The sequence below is a fragment of the Gnatocerus cornutus genome, chromosome 4 (assembly GCF_029298725.1).
Source record: "Gnatocerus cornutus isolate USDA-ARS CGAHR chromosome 4, icGnaCorn1.1, whole genome shotgun sequence".
In the NCBI taxonomy this organism is placed as follows: Eukaryota; Metazoa; Arthropoda; class Insecta; order Coleoptera; family Tenebrionidae; genus Gnatocerus; species Gnatocerus cornutus.
This window is the reverse complement of record NC_142236.1, coordinates 18,658,063-18,672,101: the sequence shown is the minus strand read 5'-3', so window position 1 is coordinate 18,672,101 and position 14,039 is coordinate 18,658,063. Positions and strand designations below refer to the sequence as shown.

Here is a 14,039-nt window from a genome sequence, read left to right as displayed (position 1 = left end):
TAGTTGATTCAGATATTTTGACTTTGAATTCATCAGTTAGAAAATATTTATATTATTAATTGATTTTTTGCTTTCAAGAAGAAATCCTTTGCAGAATTGTTGATTGCCTTTCTATGAATGATACGTTTATTTGTGCCTCCCATACCATCCACAGTTTCTTTACCATGTGAGCATTATAATTGAAGTTGTTAAGACTAAGTGTAGGTACATGTTTATACCTTAAATCATCAAATTGGGAAAGTCCGATCAAACAATTGTCACACCCGTGACATTTATTTTCAGTAATTCACTGATATATCTTTTAACTTTAATTAGTGCAAAAACTGCAATATCAATTTGTTACTTTGTATACAAATTATCAATTTTTAACTCCACAGATTTCAACCAGTTTTGCCAACTTTTGTTAAAATATTGTCACAGGTTATCTTAAGGTGGTTATTTAAAGTATCAAGTAGCAAACAATTCAACCATTCATGGTTTTGGTTAATTTAAGATTTATATATTTGATTTTTAGCAAAATTATGTTTCTGCAAGATGTTTTAGGTTTTAATGAGTCAGGTTCAGTTCGTGTGGAACTGCTGTAAAGTATTACTTTATTAGTTTATTAATATTGTACTATTTTATTCCCTACGACATACGTAGAGTGTAGCCAAAAAACATAAAAAATTGGCGGATTTTACAATTATTTGTCCTTATAAATTCGAACTGAAGCAAAATTATAGAAAATAAAACGTTATAAGTTACACGTTTACAAAGTGTCTTCATGACATTCGTGACTTTTTAAACACTCAGATTTTAAACTCAATTAGCATAAAAGTAGAACCAGAATATAAATAAGAGCTAAATCCTGGTTCACCTTGTTAGTTTTTAAAATGAACCAACTCAATCAAGTAATTTTATGGTTTATAATCATAGCTTTGTGTTTAATCGTAGCAAAACTTCTTTGGCAACGACGATGGCTTTACTACTATTCCTGGATTTTACCAGGACCTCTTTCATTGCCTTTTATTGGATGTCCTGCTCTTGTGTTTGCCGGACCAAAAGGTAACTTTAGTGAAGTTTTATATACCGTTATATTATTTAGACACGTCAATTCTAGGAGTCCTCGAAACGTTGTTCAAACTGGCGGAGCGTCATCTTACAGTCTTCAGATTTTGGATTGGACCCCAACTGTTTATCGTCACTTCAAAAGCAAATGACGCAGAATATCTACTCACCAATTGCCTTCAGAAAGAAAATATTTTATTTTATACTCGTTTTGACGAATTTATCGGTTCAATATTCACAACGAGCTGTAATTAGATGATTAGTTTGTTTTTATAAATTCTGATGATGATTTTCAGTTCATAAATGGCAACCTCGCAGAAAAAATTTGAATCGAGGGTTTAATCAACAGATTTTAAATTCGTACTTCGAGATTCAAGTGAAATTTGCGGATAAAATGGCGAAGGAATTTGAACTTCACTGTGGAAAATCCAAAGATTTATTTCTTCCATTGTGGTCTACCACTCTTGATATGGTTGTTGGTAAGGTTTTTAAATATTTATGGGCAGTTTAGTTATATTTGTTTTACTTAGAAACAATTGGAGATGTGGATGTGGCAACACTGCCAGAAGAAAATTCAAAAATCATATCATTTCTTCTAAAGTAAGGTGAAATTAGTCATTTTAAAAAAAGACTTTTGATTCATTCTTTTAAACAAGGATTTTGAATTGAATAAAATACCAAGAGCAATACATTCGAATAGAATCTAAGCTTTTATCTAAAGCGATACTCTGTATATTATACTATCACTTTCTGTTGTAGAATTGAAGAACTATTTCTCGAGCGGATGTTCAATCCTGCGTATTATTTTGACTGGATTTGGAAACTCAATTCAAAAGACAAGGAACTGGCTCGTTTAAAAAAAATCCCCTTAGATGAAATGAGAGAAGTATGTGCGGAATGTGAGAAATATTCAATCAAGTTCTTCTTTTAGGTAATGCGACGTAATCAGAAGTCTGGAGTTTCTGCAGGTCTTTATTTTCAATCTTCAATAAGTGAACCAAATAACTGTGTTTTAGATTATGATAAGGACAGAAAAAATGACTTCATTCGTGGTGCACTGAAAGGAGATTATAAGAGCCAGGAACTGGAAGAAGAAATTGGATTCTTTATGATATCAGGAAGTGAAACTTCGGCAATTATTATAGGAAGTGTTCTTCTAGCAATGAGCATTTATCCAGAAGTTCAGGTTTGGACAGTCCTCTCCAGTGGTTGTTAACTCTGTTTTTCCTTCCAGACAAAACTATACGAAGAACAGAACGACAGAGAATTCACTCTTAAGGACCTCAACAGTTTTGACTACTTGGAACGAGTGATTAAAGAAACCATAAGACTCCTTCCTCCAGCTCCACTTGTAGCCCGCTACTTACATAAAACCGTGGAAATAGGTTAACTCCTCTATTGTAATCAAATCAAACTTAATAATTCCATTCGTTTCAGACGGCCAAGTTTATCCAGAAGGAAGCGGTGTCTTCATTCCAATCCAATACATCCATAGAAAGACAGAGTACTGGCCCGAACCTTTGAAGTTTGATCCAGACAGGTTTTTACCAGAAGAAGTTGAAAAGAGACCACGATGTGCATATTTACCGTTTAGTTTTGGGCCTAGGAACTGCATTGGTAATAAGATTACTGTTAAAATTGGTCTTCAAAAGGTGGTTGCAGGTTTAAAGTATGGAATGATGAGCATGAAAATTTTGTTATCAAAAATAATACGAAAGTTTGAAGTTCTTCCTGGTCAATATAAGTCGCTAGTTGAAGTAGAAATGGTTTATAGTCCTCTCCAGAAATCTAAGAATGGTTATCGGGTAATATTAAAAAAAAGATAAAATTATTTTACATTCTGTGGAAAAATACTGATTCGTTAGTAAAATAGTAAAAATGGCTGTTTTGTTTGTTTTTTTTTTTCATGCTGCTTCGTTCTTAACTTCTTTAAAACCTTTCATTTTTTTGTAGTTCAAACAAGCCTGCATTACCTTAATTTTTTCTTCACCAAAAGTCTTTCAGATCTGTTCAAGCCGTTAACTTTTTTCCCATAATTGTGTCTATCATCTATCAGTCGAAGAAAGTCTTGAGGAGATCGCGGATCATCATTATTACTGTTAAAAATTTTGAAAAAGGAAGTAATTCATTTGTAAGACCATCTGTAAGATTATTTTGATATTCATTTTTCTAAAACTTTTTCGAATGAGGCTATAATCTCTTCATCAGAAATACAGACTGATTCACGTAACATTACGACCCTGACGAATGGACGATACAACCAGTATTACGTTTTTCATAAGTCACTTGAACCATAAATTTATCATTTTTAACAAAGTCAGATAATATGATTATTATCGACAGTTTTAAAAACCATAATTTAATTTTTGGGATTCGTGGTCGTCTGTTCTACAGGGGGCCCCTGCAAAAGTAGGGCCAGATGCTATAACAGCCTTACTTTGAAAAGATTCAACAAGGAGTTTCTCTGTTTCTCTAAATTTCCAACTTGAAATTTCGAAGTTGGTTTACTGAAAATTGAAGAGCTGTCACGACATTGGCTAAAATAACCTTACTTTTCAAACGCAGGCAGTCACAAAGGTAAACACGAACCATAAAATTGCTTTGGAAAGGCATTTTTGCAGTAAAAAGAGATAGTTTAGACACACGTTGATAGATCTATGCTGATCTACAATAATTCATCAACATAAAATCTATGCCGGAGTCACTCCTTAAGGTCAAGGTGTGAAATTGGCACTGCTGTACTACAATATTGCAGTATTGCTAGTTGTCTAATTAGTAATCAAATCCCATTGAACATTTTGTCTAAAGTTCTTGACATACTTACGAAACCAAATGGGATGATTCCATTTGACATTAGAGGGAAAAAAATTGTTTATTAATATCTCTGAGTCCTGACCTGACAAAGCAAAACAATTTTCGAATTGATATTTAGGACACAAATTTGTTGTTCCAGTCCAAAATTTGTTGATTAGTGTAATTATATAAAAGCAGTTTACCAAAAGAGGTACAGCACTCTCGCCAAATGCTTATAGCATAACTCCTTCGGCGCTGGTCTTGTTAATAACAGTGGTTCTGGGAACTCAAGAAAAGGTGTAGAAGGCAGATCTGATGACTCTTCTTCTGCACGAAATCATCAAAATTCTTAGAAAAATCCGCTATGCAAAACGACGATTTCTAGCTGATTTTTCCTGTTTTCTGGCTTGAATTCGCAAAGAAGAAATCGAAATCTATAAAATCATCAAATTTTATCAAGATTCAACGGCTGAATTGCCAGAAAACGGCAGAAATCTGCACGAAATTATCAAAATTTTTAAAGAAATCCGCTTATTTCGATGTAAAACGACGATTTCTAGCTGATTTTTGCTGTTTTCTGGTTTAAATTCGCAAAAAAGAGCTCGAAATCTAGAAATTACCAAATTTTATCAAGATTCATCGACCGAATTGCAAACAAACAGCGAAGCTGAACAAAATCATCAAAATTCTTAGAGAAATCCGCTTATTTCGATGCACAACGACGATTTGTCGCTGATTTTTGCTGTTTTCTGGCTTGAATTCGCAAAGAAGAAATCGAAATCTACAAAATCATCAAATTTTATCAAGATTCAACGGCTGAATTGCAAGAAAACTGCAGAAATCTGCACGAAATCATCAAAATTCTTAGAGAAATCCGCTCATTTCGATGCAAAACGACGATATCTCGCTGATTTTTGCTGTTTTCTGGCTTGAATTGGCAAAGAAAAAATCGAAATCTACAAAATCACCAATTTTTATCAAGATTCAACGGCTGAATTGCAAGAAAACAGCAGAAGTCTGCACGAAATCATCAAAATTTTTAGAGAAATCCGCTTCAGAGAGTACGGGCACCAAATTTTCCGCCCCATCAGTTTTCACTATCTCTTATCACCTCCCAAAATCCAGGCCAAGCAATTGATTTTTAAATAGAATGCACTAATCCATCGATGTATATAAACAACTGATACTACTTGAACTCTCAAAAGGTCTGGTGATAAGCGATAAGAACCAAACTAGGAAAGCATTCTCAGTCTTCATCTTATCAACATTGAAACATGTCCCTAAATAAATTTTATGCATTGTTACTTGTTATCTTAAATATCACTGCAACAATGGTAAATTCAGTTTAAACAATAATAATAATAATAACCATAATTACTTCTTGTTTCTTCCAGAGCCTCCGCTTCTTCCAATCCCGAAAGAAAATCAAAACATGTTTAGTTCGTGACGAGTGGAACGTTCACAACGTCACATGCACGTCAAAGTACCAAAAGTGCTGTCCTACAGGGTGTTGCGACAGCCCTGTGAACAACCCGACTTCAACCTACGTGAAGTAATTACAAAAACTGTCTTTTCTTCTCATTGTGCTTCTTTTCTTAGAGTCTTTCTAGTCTGCTCTGTGATAACTTTACTTTTTACGATAATCTACACAGAAGCGTGGTTCAAAAGAAAGTGGCACCTACTAACAAATAGATGTAGAAAGACAGAAATGAACGAAGGTTAGTAGAAAGTGATGAGGTCTTGTAATGGCGGTCGTTTTAGGTTTGAAGAAGTTGGACGAAACTTGCCAGGAGTTGCGAGTTATTGGTGGAGAAGAAGAGAATGGGTAGTTTGGAGAGATTGGAAGAGGTGCATCTATAAAATGAGACGCGCTGTATGTTGAGTGCAGTGACGTATTAGATAGTTCGCAGAGCGGAAAATTTTACGGTGTTGCCAACTGTCTTGACTTGTTTATTGTGTATTTCGTAAGTTAAGGAGTGTGTTAGTACAAATAAGAGCAAAAATGTCCTTAAATACCTACGAGTGTTTAATAAAATTTAAGTAATTCATCAAATTCGTCAAATTTCTTGTTTTTGTAACGCTAAAACAGTGAAGTTTGAAGGATTTAGTAATTTTGCTTGTTTATGAAACGTCCTAAATTTGAAAATTTTAGAGCAAGAAACTGAATTTTTAGAAACTTTCGTTTTCAAGATAGACAATAAAATTTAGAGATTGGTTAATCAACTGTTCTAAATTTCAAAATTTTAGACCAAAAACTAAATTTTTAGAAATTCTTGTTGGGAAATACATATACCAAAATTTTCCACCAGTTTCTATAAAACTCCGTAACCTTGCTAGTTTTAACCCTAAAACTGTGAAATTTCGAGAATTTCGTAATTTTGCCTTGTTCATCAATTGTGATAAATTAAAAAATTGTAATTATCAAAAATACAATTTATTCTCAAACACCAAATTTTGCTCTGATTATCGAAACGCGCGTCAGCATATTTTAAACTCTAGTTTAATCATCGCTCTGTTGATGGTAGCATTTTTTAACGAAATTTGGTCTTTGGGAATAAATTGTATTTTTGATCATTTTCGTCAATACCAAGAATTGATCCAATAAATTTCTTTTAAAAAATAAAGCTTTGTGAACGAGGCATTAACAGGCTAACATACAAAATCATTTCTGCTCTGAATGGCATATACAATTTTTTTTGCAAACAATAGAAAATTACTCTATTTTACTTAAAAAAGCGTATAAGTGAAACTTTTTTCTTGACAATAGAGCGTTTGCAAAAAAAACTAAATTATTACAAACTTTTATTTTAAAGACGGACCAAAAATTTCTATTAAATTTCGTATCTTTGCCAGTTTTCACCCTAAAACAGTAAAATTTACAAGTTTTGCTCTTTTCGACTTGTTTATCAACTGATATAAAGTCCAAAATTTTAGATCAAGATACTGATTTTTTTGAGTCCTATTTTGAAATAAGCCAGAAATTTCCACCACTTTCTATAAAACAGTCCGTAACCATGCCAATTTTTACCCTAAAGCATTGGCATTTGGAGGATTTAGAACTTTTGACTTGTTTATCAACCGTGCAGAATTTGAAAATTTTAGAACAAGAAACTTATTTTTTAGAAATTCTCATTTTGAAAACAAATCAAAAATTTCTATTGAATTCCGTACCTTTGCCAGTTTTCATCCGAAAACAATAAAATTTTAAAAGATTGGAATTTTTGATTTGTTTATCAACTGTTTAAATTATCAAAATTTTAGGCAAAACTGGATTTTTAGAAATTCTAATTTAGACGACGAACCGAAAAGTCCACTATATTAAATTCCGTAACTTTGCGAGTTAAATTCTCACTGAAAATTTCACTAGTGAAAATTTCCAAAAAAAGTTTGCTGTGATTAGTTTATTTGAAAAAATAAATGTCTCTAATTGGTCGAATCTATGGTGAGTTGAATTCTCAATTTGAAGAATCAAAAATTTTTATTAAATTTAGCACCTTTGGCAGTTTTCATTTTAGTAAAATTTTGAGGTTTTTGCTATGTTTAACTTGTTTAAAAACTGTTATGAATTTCAAAATTTTTGACCAAAAAACTGCATTTTTACAAATTTACATTTTGAAATAGACCCTAAAAAGTGGTGGAAACTTTCTATAAAACTCCGTAACTTTGCGAGTTTTAACCCCAAAACAATAAAACTTAGGGGTTTTACTACTTTCGTCTAGCTTATAAATTGTTCCAAATTCCAAAATTTTAGAGCAAGAAACTGAATTTTTATAAATTCGTTATTTTGCTATTTTCAACTTGTTTATCAATTGGTCGACATTTCAAAATTTCAGACCAAAAAACAAAATTTTAAAAATTTTCATTTTGAAATAAAGCAGAAACCAGCGCATTTCCGTAATTTCGACAGCTTTTTCCCTAAAACATTGAAATTTAGAGGGTCTAGTGTTTTTGACTTGTTAACCAATCGTGCTAAATTTGAAAATCTTAGACTCCAAAAAACTACATTTTTAGAAATTTTTATTTTATAGATGACCAAAAATTTTGAAAATTATTATAGAAAAGTTTTTTGTGACTGGCGTTGCTAAATCTTACATACACTATAGAGTCCAACTTCTTTAATAAATATTTACCACTCTTTAATCAAAAATGAAAACGCCACGGCCCATAAAATTTGACAGCAAATCGATGTCCGCGCACGCCCGTTTGTCCAGAGTCGTGTGAGTTCGAATGACTGCCGCCAGTAGCCGCGCGTCATTGCGTCTTGTTCCGTCTAAACCGTGGGTAAAAACTTTACGCACGGGTCACGTGCTAACTTTTCAATTAGGTGCGCAAATTGTAATTTTTAGTAATAAAAAGTCATACGAATTTTGACATTAATATTTTTGATTTTTTTTGCAAATTATCCATTATTTTTGCCTTGTCGTACATTTTCTGCCCTTACCTGATTAAAAATGGGAGATGAATGCTCCTGAAGCCGCCCCTGACCTCCGCTTCACACTTCGTTGTTTTATCACCTCCCACTCCGATTTTAATTATTCCTGAAATAAAGGCCACCCTTAAACTTTGTCACCCCCGTCCCCATAATAAAATATCAATTTTACCAATGGATTTTGCATCCCCTTCGACAAGTATTTTCCACATTTCCCCAAATTGATTTTTTCTGCAATATTATCGCCGCCAACCCGGCGCCCCAACCAAAAGTCGTAAAACGTCCCTTTATAACGAAATAAACCACTCGAAGAATGAAAGTGACAGTGGCAATACCACCACGGCTTCACCAACTACCCCAAGACAATGAAAAATGACCAGTGCCCTTAACTTCGCCCCCTTAATCTTATCACTCCTGGTGAGTACCAACTATTCAAATTCGACTTAAATTAGTTGTAGCCGCCGCCGGTGGCGCCAGAATTCCACAACTGCCTAGTGAGGGAAGTCACCACCCAAAGAAATGCATCCCCTAGATACTACACCTTACGGAATTGTTCCGAGAGTTCATATTGTTGCGACGATGGATGTTGCTCCGTTTTGTGGTATACAGGGTGGTTTGCACCTCCACACCCTTCCCAAAGTAACGTGTTTTTTTCAGACCACTCGCTATATTCTCCGTGGTCGTCTTAATTTGTTTCATCACGTGTTGCAAGGCGTGTTGGGATGTCTACCGGGAAAACACGAGCAGTTTTTACAACAATGGTGGATGGAGCAATGGCGGACGCAACAATAATTCTGGTAATACTAAGACAGTAATTTCAGGGAATTTAAGTTTGTTTTTAGATGACGTAGTGCGGTTTCAAACTGGAAGTAACAACGTGCAGATTTTCACAAGCCCACCCCCGTCGTATAACGTTGCGGTGTTCCTACCCCAACCCTCCAACAGGGTGCCATCGTACGAAGAAGTCATGAATCAGTAATGTGTAACTTTATGAATAAATCAATTTTTACTTGTTTTTGGTCTATTAGAACCGGATTCCTCTTTATTGTTTTTGGTCTGTTTGAGCCGGATTCCCCCTTTGCGTTCTTTTCCGTAATCGATCGTTCGTAGACGGCAGAACGGCGCCTAACTTCGCGATGTGTGCCAACGCGAAAAACCGTAATGATCTCACGTGCTTCTTGCTTCTATTTCATCCTAGTAAGTAACGCTTTTTACTTCATACAATGTTTTTTCTTTTTTTAGAATTTCCTTAAATTTTCGGCGTCCTCAATGTCCTCACAGTGCGTCATCAAGTTCCAGTCTGTCACCAATCACACGTTTAAGACAGTCCATTGTTACTCCTTTTGTTGTACTGAGGGTTGTTGCACTTGGTACATCACCCTGTAAGTCATTACAGTTCTTTACTTTTTGATAGCTTTTGTACAATTTTAGATTTGTCTACATCGCCTTGATAATAATTCTTGCCTCTTTCTGGTTGCTGGGCATCGAGTGCTGGTTGTTCCTCCAGAAGTACAAACAGACGCACCCCCAAGAAGTCATTTTAATGACCCCCACAAGTCCGTTTGTACTAATTTCCGTCACTTTTTTAAATTTTTTTTAGGTACCAGGAGTCACACTTACGGTACCAACAGCAGTCAGGTGACCCTGCATATTCTGCCCACGTTAATGTTAGCCCACGTGGTTCCAAAATAGAAGACTTTGATTTAAAAAGTAGACACGTTTCGTTATAACAAAAAATTCAAATTACAGATTCCTTCTTCTTTGTTGTTTACCTAGACGAAGGCAAAAGCTACGCAGAATCGCCTCGTCTCCAGCTCTTGATCAATGCTGCAAAACCACGTGTAGTCCGTCCGCAATATTCAAACTAAAACGTCCTCATCTTTACTTTAACGAGTCGGTCGCCGCCACTTTGGCGCCGCCGAAGAAGGAATTCGATGCTGCTGAACGTCGCTTTTTTACCCGTAAGTTGAGAGGTCCATCGATTCATGCCGTTTAGTCCATCGCACGGTTTTATCAGTTTCTAGAAGGTAATTTTTTCTCCAACTCCAACATTTGGATTTTTTATTGTGATATTAAAATTCGTTCGACAATTTAAGCGCGAAAGTATGGGTCACACTTATAGTTTTCCGCCATGTTTAAATGTTAGTACCACTGGTACCACTATAAAAGGTTGTTTTCAATGTAAAGTGTGACACCTCATTTTACGCCATAATTTTCTAACTAACCAATTAGTCACACATTCATTTTTGTTACGTCAATATTGTAGAAAAAAAGCATAAAAAAGAATAGAATTTAACAAATGACACTGCATTAATTTTTTAATATCATAGTTAAGTTATTTCGCCAGTTTTGGCTAGAAAGTATGGGTCACACTTATAATTTTCCGTCATTTTCTAATGTTGGTACCACCGGTACCACTATTAAAATTATTATAAATGTAAAGTGTGACACAACATTTCACATCAAAATTTTCTAACTAACCGACTAGTTACACATTCGACTTTGTTATGTGCAGATTGTAATAATAGGCACGAAAAAAAATATAATTTGAGAAATCACATATTAATTTTTTTTATTGACACAGTTGGGTTTGTTCGACAATTTTGGTATAAAAGTATGTGTCACACTTATAGTTTTCCGGTATTTTTAAATGTTGGCACCACCGGTACCACTATAAAGGTTGTTTTCAATGTAAAACGTGACACCTTACTGCACGTCATAATTTTCTAACTAACCAATTAGTCACACATTCAGTTTTGTTACGTCAATATTGTAAAAAAAGCATAAAAAAGAATAGAATTTAACAAATGACACTGCATAAATTTTTTAATATCATAGTTAAGTTATTTCGCCAATTTTGGCTAGAAAGTATGGGTCACACTTATAATTTTCCGGCATTTTTTAATGTTGGTACCACCGGTACCACTAAAAAAATTATTATAAATGTAAAGTGTGACACCACATTTCATATCAAACTAACCGACTGGTTACACATTCGATATTGTTATGTCAAGATTGTGACAATTTTGGTTTAAAAGTGTGTTTGTGTCACACATAGATTTCCGTCATTTTTAAATGTTGGTACCATGGGTACTATAATAAAAACTTATTTTAAATATAAAGTGTGACACCTCATTTCACATTAAAATTTTCGATCTAACCGATTGGTCACTTTTTCGTTTTTGTCACATTGGGATTGTAGTAATAAACCCCATCAAGCAAATTTTAAAAATAACGTTAAAACAATTTTTTATTATTATATTTTAGTTTATTCGGCAATTTTGACTTAAAAAAATACGTAGCACTTAAAGATTTCGACAATTTTTAGATGTTGGTACCACCGGTACCATTATAAAAACTTCTTATAAATGTACAGTGTGACACCTTATTTTACGTCAAAATTTTCTAACTAAGCGATTGGTCAATTATTCGCTTTTATCACGTTAAGATTGAAGTAACAATGAGTAATAAATAGGATTAGAATTTAACAAAGAACAATCAATTTTTTAATTATCATAATTTAGTTTGTTTGACGATCGAAGCCTAAAAGTACGCGCCACACTTATAGATTTTCGCCATTTTAAATGTTGGTACCACTGGTACCATTACAACATGTTGTTTTAAATATAAAGTGTGACACCGCATTTTACGTTAAAAAATTCCAACTAAGCGATTGGTTACACATTCGTTTTTGTCACGTTTATATTGTTGTTATAACAATCATAAAGAATGTTACAATTTAACATATATTATCACAGTCAAGTTTGTTCAACAAATGTGACTTAAAAATATAGGGTACACTTATAATTTTAAAGTTCTTCAAAAATGTTGGTACCACCGGTACCACTATAAGACGTTAATATATAATTTTGCTACAACTATTCTGATTTAGAATTCGTAAGATATCACATTAAACTAATTAAATTCCTATATTTTTCAGTTCTTCGCCCGCTCGTCCCATGAGCGAAAACCCACCGTTTGCATGGTACTAGAAGAGAATTTCTCCTCCACCTCCAACTACACCTACCAACACTTCGACTGCTACAACTCCTGTTGTCACGATGGCTGTTGCCCCTGGTACCTCACTGTGTAACTTTCTCCCTTTTTCCCCACAAAAATTACAATTTTCCTTTATAGAATCACCGTCTTCTTAGTCGTTGTATTTTTCATCATCTGCTGGGTGATCATGGAAAGAGTATGGGAGATGTTCTGCAAGGGCGTGTCTGAAACGGAAACCCAACCAATGATAGCACTATTTCCTTTAGCACGTGACACCACAAATTCAAATGAGCCAATCCCGAATCGACACGGTTACGGGACCGTAGATCACGTGACGCCTCTTCGCATATCGAGTGGGGAGAGTCCGCCTCCTTACGAAGAAGCGATTAAGCTTAAGTGACTTTTTTGAACTGCAGTGCCTCAATGCAACAATAAAATATGAGCGGTTCTTTTCTCGTTTGCTTTATCTAACTTTATCTACTTGAGACACAAAGAACGATTTGTGGGAGAAGTCAACCCCACAATCATTCTCTCAATTTTCCCGTGAGGTCGTACCAACCATGTGATATTTCATGAACCAATCACGTGATATTTTAAAGTAGGATGATCCAATCACATGACATTTTGTTTGGTTACTTGTTGAACCATTACAGAGCCTCAACCAATGACGTTTCAAATCGCGCTGCCACGTGGTACCATAAATTTGAAAGAGCCAATGGCGGAAAAGTCACGTGACTATAGGAGACCACGTGGCGCCCTTCCTCACATCAAATCCGAACTTCGTCGCGCAGAATCGCGCCCCGAAACGAATCAATGGTGGTTAAGTCCACGTGCTGTGCTGTTGACGCAATTTCAAACAGAAACACCTCAGGAAACTTGGTTTGATGTTAAAAAATCCAAAATTTTGTTAATTTCAGGTGAGTTTTGTGTCAACTGTTTGCTTTCGACCAACTTTCGCTCTCTTTCCTCTTGTTTTAGTCGCCGCCAGTCTGGCGCCACGAAGGGCGACAAAAACAGCCCTGAAATGTCTGTCTTCGTTGCTGCTTTTTTCTTCTTTCCATTTCCTTTTCCTGTTTTAGTAAGTTTTCAGGTGTCTTATGTAAAGTTGTGATTGTCCTCTGTAGGCTCGAACTCGGCACCACCACAAAAGTCGGAAAATCTGCCAAGTGGTGGAGTGGTCGCAGAATAACTCCGTCCTTCTACCCACGCAAAAAGAAATAGTTTGTTATGATACAGGGTGTTGCAAAAATGGATGTTGTCCATGGTACAACAGTATGTAAGTTTTAACCACTATTTTTTCCTCATCGGTAATTTTACCATCGCAGGTTCACCATTGTGTTCGTTTTGGTGCTCTTCATCCTTATTTTGAAAGTGGCTATAGCTTGCTGGAGGAAATATTGCGCGCCTGAGCCAGAAACCAGAAACGAGTCACAAGAAGACATCTTGATGTCTGTAAATACGTCACGTGGTGGTTCAATTCAGAGTCTTTTAAGAAAAGTTCTTATGATTGTTTTTAGGGACTTCCAGAGAAAGGATTCAGAATTATGGCACCAATGTGGATAGTGATACAGTACTGCCAACTTGGAGAAGCAGAAAGGATGAAGAACGACCGCCAACTTACGAAGAGGCGGTTCATATGCCCAGAATGGAATAAAACAAAATGAAAGAAAAATTGACAATAATATTGCTAATAAATGTGTAAAGTTCAAAAAATAAATTATCTTGCGTAAAAACAACTTTTTTAAAAGTGCGTTCGACGCAAAATGCGCAG

At 34.9% G+C, this 14,039-nt stretch overlaps 5 protein-coding genes across 6 annotated transcripts; all 5 read left to right on the top strand.

The window, feature by feature from the left end:
- Positions 1–872: 872 nt before the first annotated feature.
- On the top strand, positions 873–2,873 carry LOC148176535 (cytochrome P450 4C1-like). The gene is made up of 9 exons (XM_088035129.1): positions 873–1,044; positions 1,100–1,294; positions 1,344–1,526; positions 1,578–1,647; positions 1,807–1,933; positions 1,979–2,233; positions 2,282–2,432; positions 2,485–2,664; positions 2,710–2,873. Exons 1-9 carry the CDS (start codon positions 873–875, stop codon positions 2,871–2,873), a joined length of 1,497 nt encoding a protein of 498 aa, XP_087891255.1.
- Positions 2,874–5,063: 2,190 nt separating this feature from the next.
- Positions 5,064–5,893, top strand: LOC148176534 (uncharacterized). The gene is made up of 4 exons (XM_088034381.1): positions 5,064–5,174; positions 5,235–5,392; positions 5,440–5,558; positions 5,602–5,893. Exons 1-4 carry the CDS (start codon positions 5,115–5,117, stop codon positions 5,667–5,669), a joined length of 405 nt encoding a protein of 134 aa, XP_087890507.1. The 5' UTR covers positions 5,064–5,114; the 3' UTR covers positions 5,670–5,893.
- A 1,480-nt stretch (positions 5,894–7,373) lies between these two features.
- LOC148176533 (uncharacterized) lies at positions 7,374–9,248 on the top strand. The gene is made up of 4 exons (XM_088034483.1): positions 7,374–8,686; positions 8,728–8,879; positions 8,927–9,066; positions 9,112–9,248. Exons 1-4 carry the CDS (start codon positions 8,642–8,644, stop codon positions 9,246–9,248), a joined length of 474 nt encoding a protein of 157 aa, XP_087890609.1. The 5' UTR covers positions 7,374–8,641.
- A 130-nt stretch (positions 9,249–9,378) lies between these two features.
- LOC148176532 (uncharacterized) lies at positions 9,379–12,914 on the top strand. Of its 2 annotated transcripts, XM_088034392.1 has the most exons (7): positions 9,379–9,466; positions 9,512–9,651; positions 9,701–9,825; positions 9,870–9,979; positions 10,046–10,230; positions 12,210–12,358; positions 12,407–12,914. In XM_088034392.1, exons 5-7 carry the CDS (start codon positions 10,204–10,206, stop codon positions 12,666–12,668), a joined length of 438 nt encoding a protein of 145 aa, XP_087890518.1. In that variant the 5' UTR covers positions 9,379–9,466; positions 9,512–9,651; positions 9,701–9,825; positions 9,870–9,979; positions 10,046–10,203; the 3' UTR covers positions 12,669–12,914. The 2 variants fall into 2 exon arrangements, with proteins under 2 accessions (XP_087890518.1, XP_087890517.1); XM_088034391.1 differs by having other exon boundaries at positions 9,870–10,230.
- Positions 12,915–13,073: 159 nt separating this feature from the next.
- On the top strand, positions 13,074–13,955 carry LOC148176531 (uncharacterized). Its single transcript, XM_088034679.1, has 5 exons — positions 13,074–13,185; positions 13,247–13,346; positions 13,393–13,544; positions 13,594–13,736; positions 13,786–13,955. Exons 2-5 carry the CDS (start codon positions 13,293–13,295, stop codon positions 13,920–13,922), a joined length of 486 nt encoding a protein of 161 aa, XP_087890805.1. The 5' UTR covers positions 13,074–13,185; positions 13,247–13,292; the 3' UTR covers positions 13,923–13,955.
- The last annotated feature ends 84 nt before the right edge of the window (positions 13,956–14,039 follow it).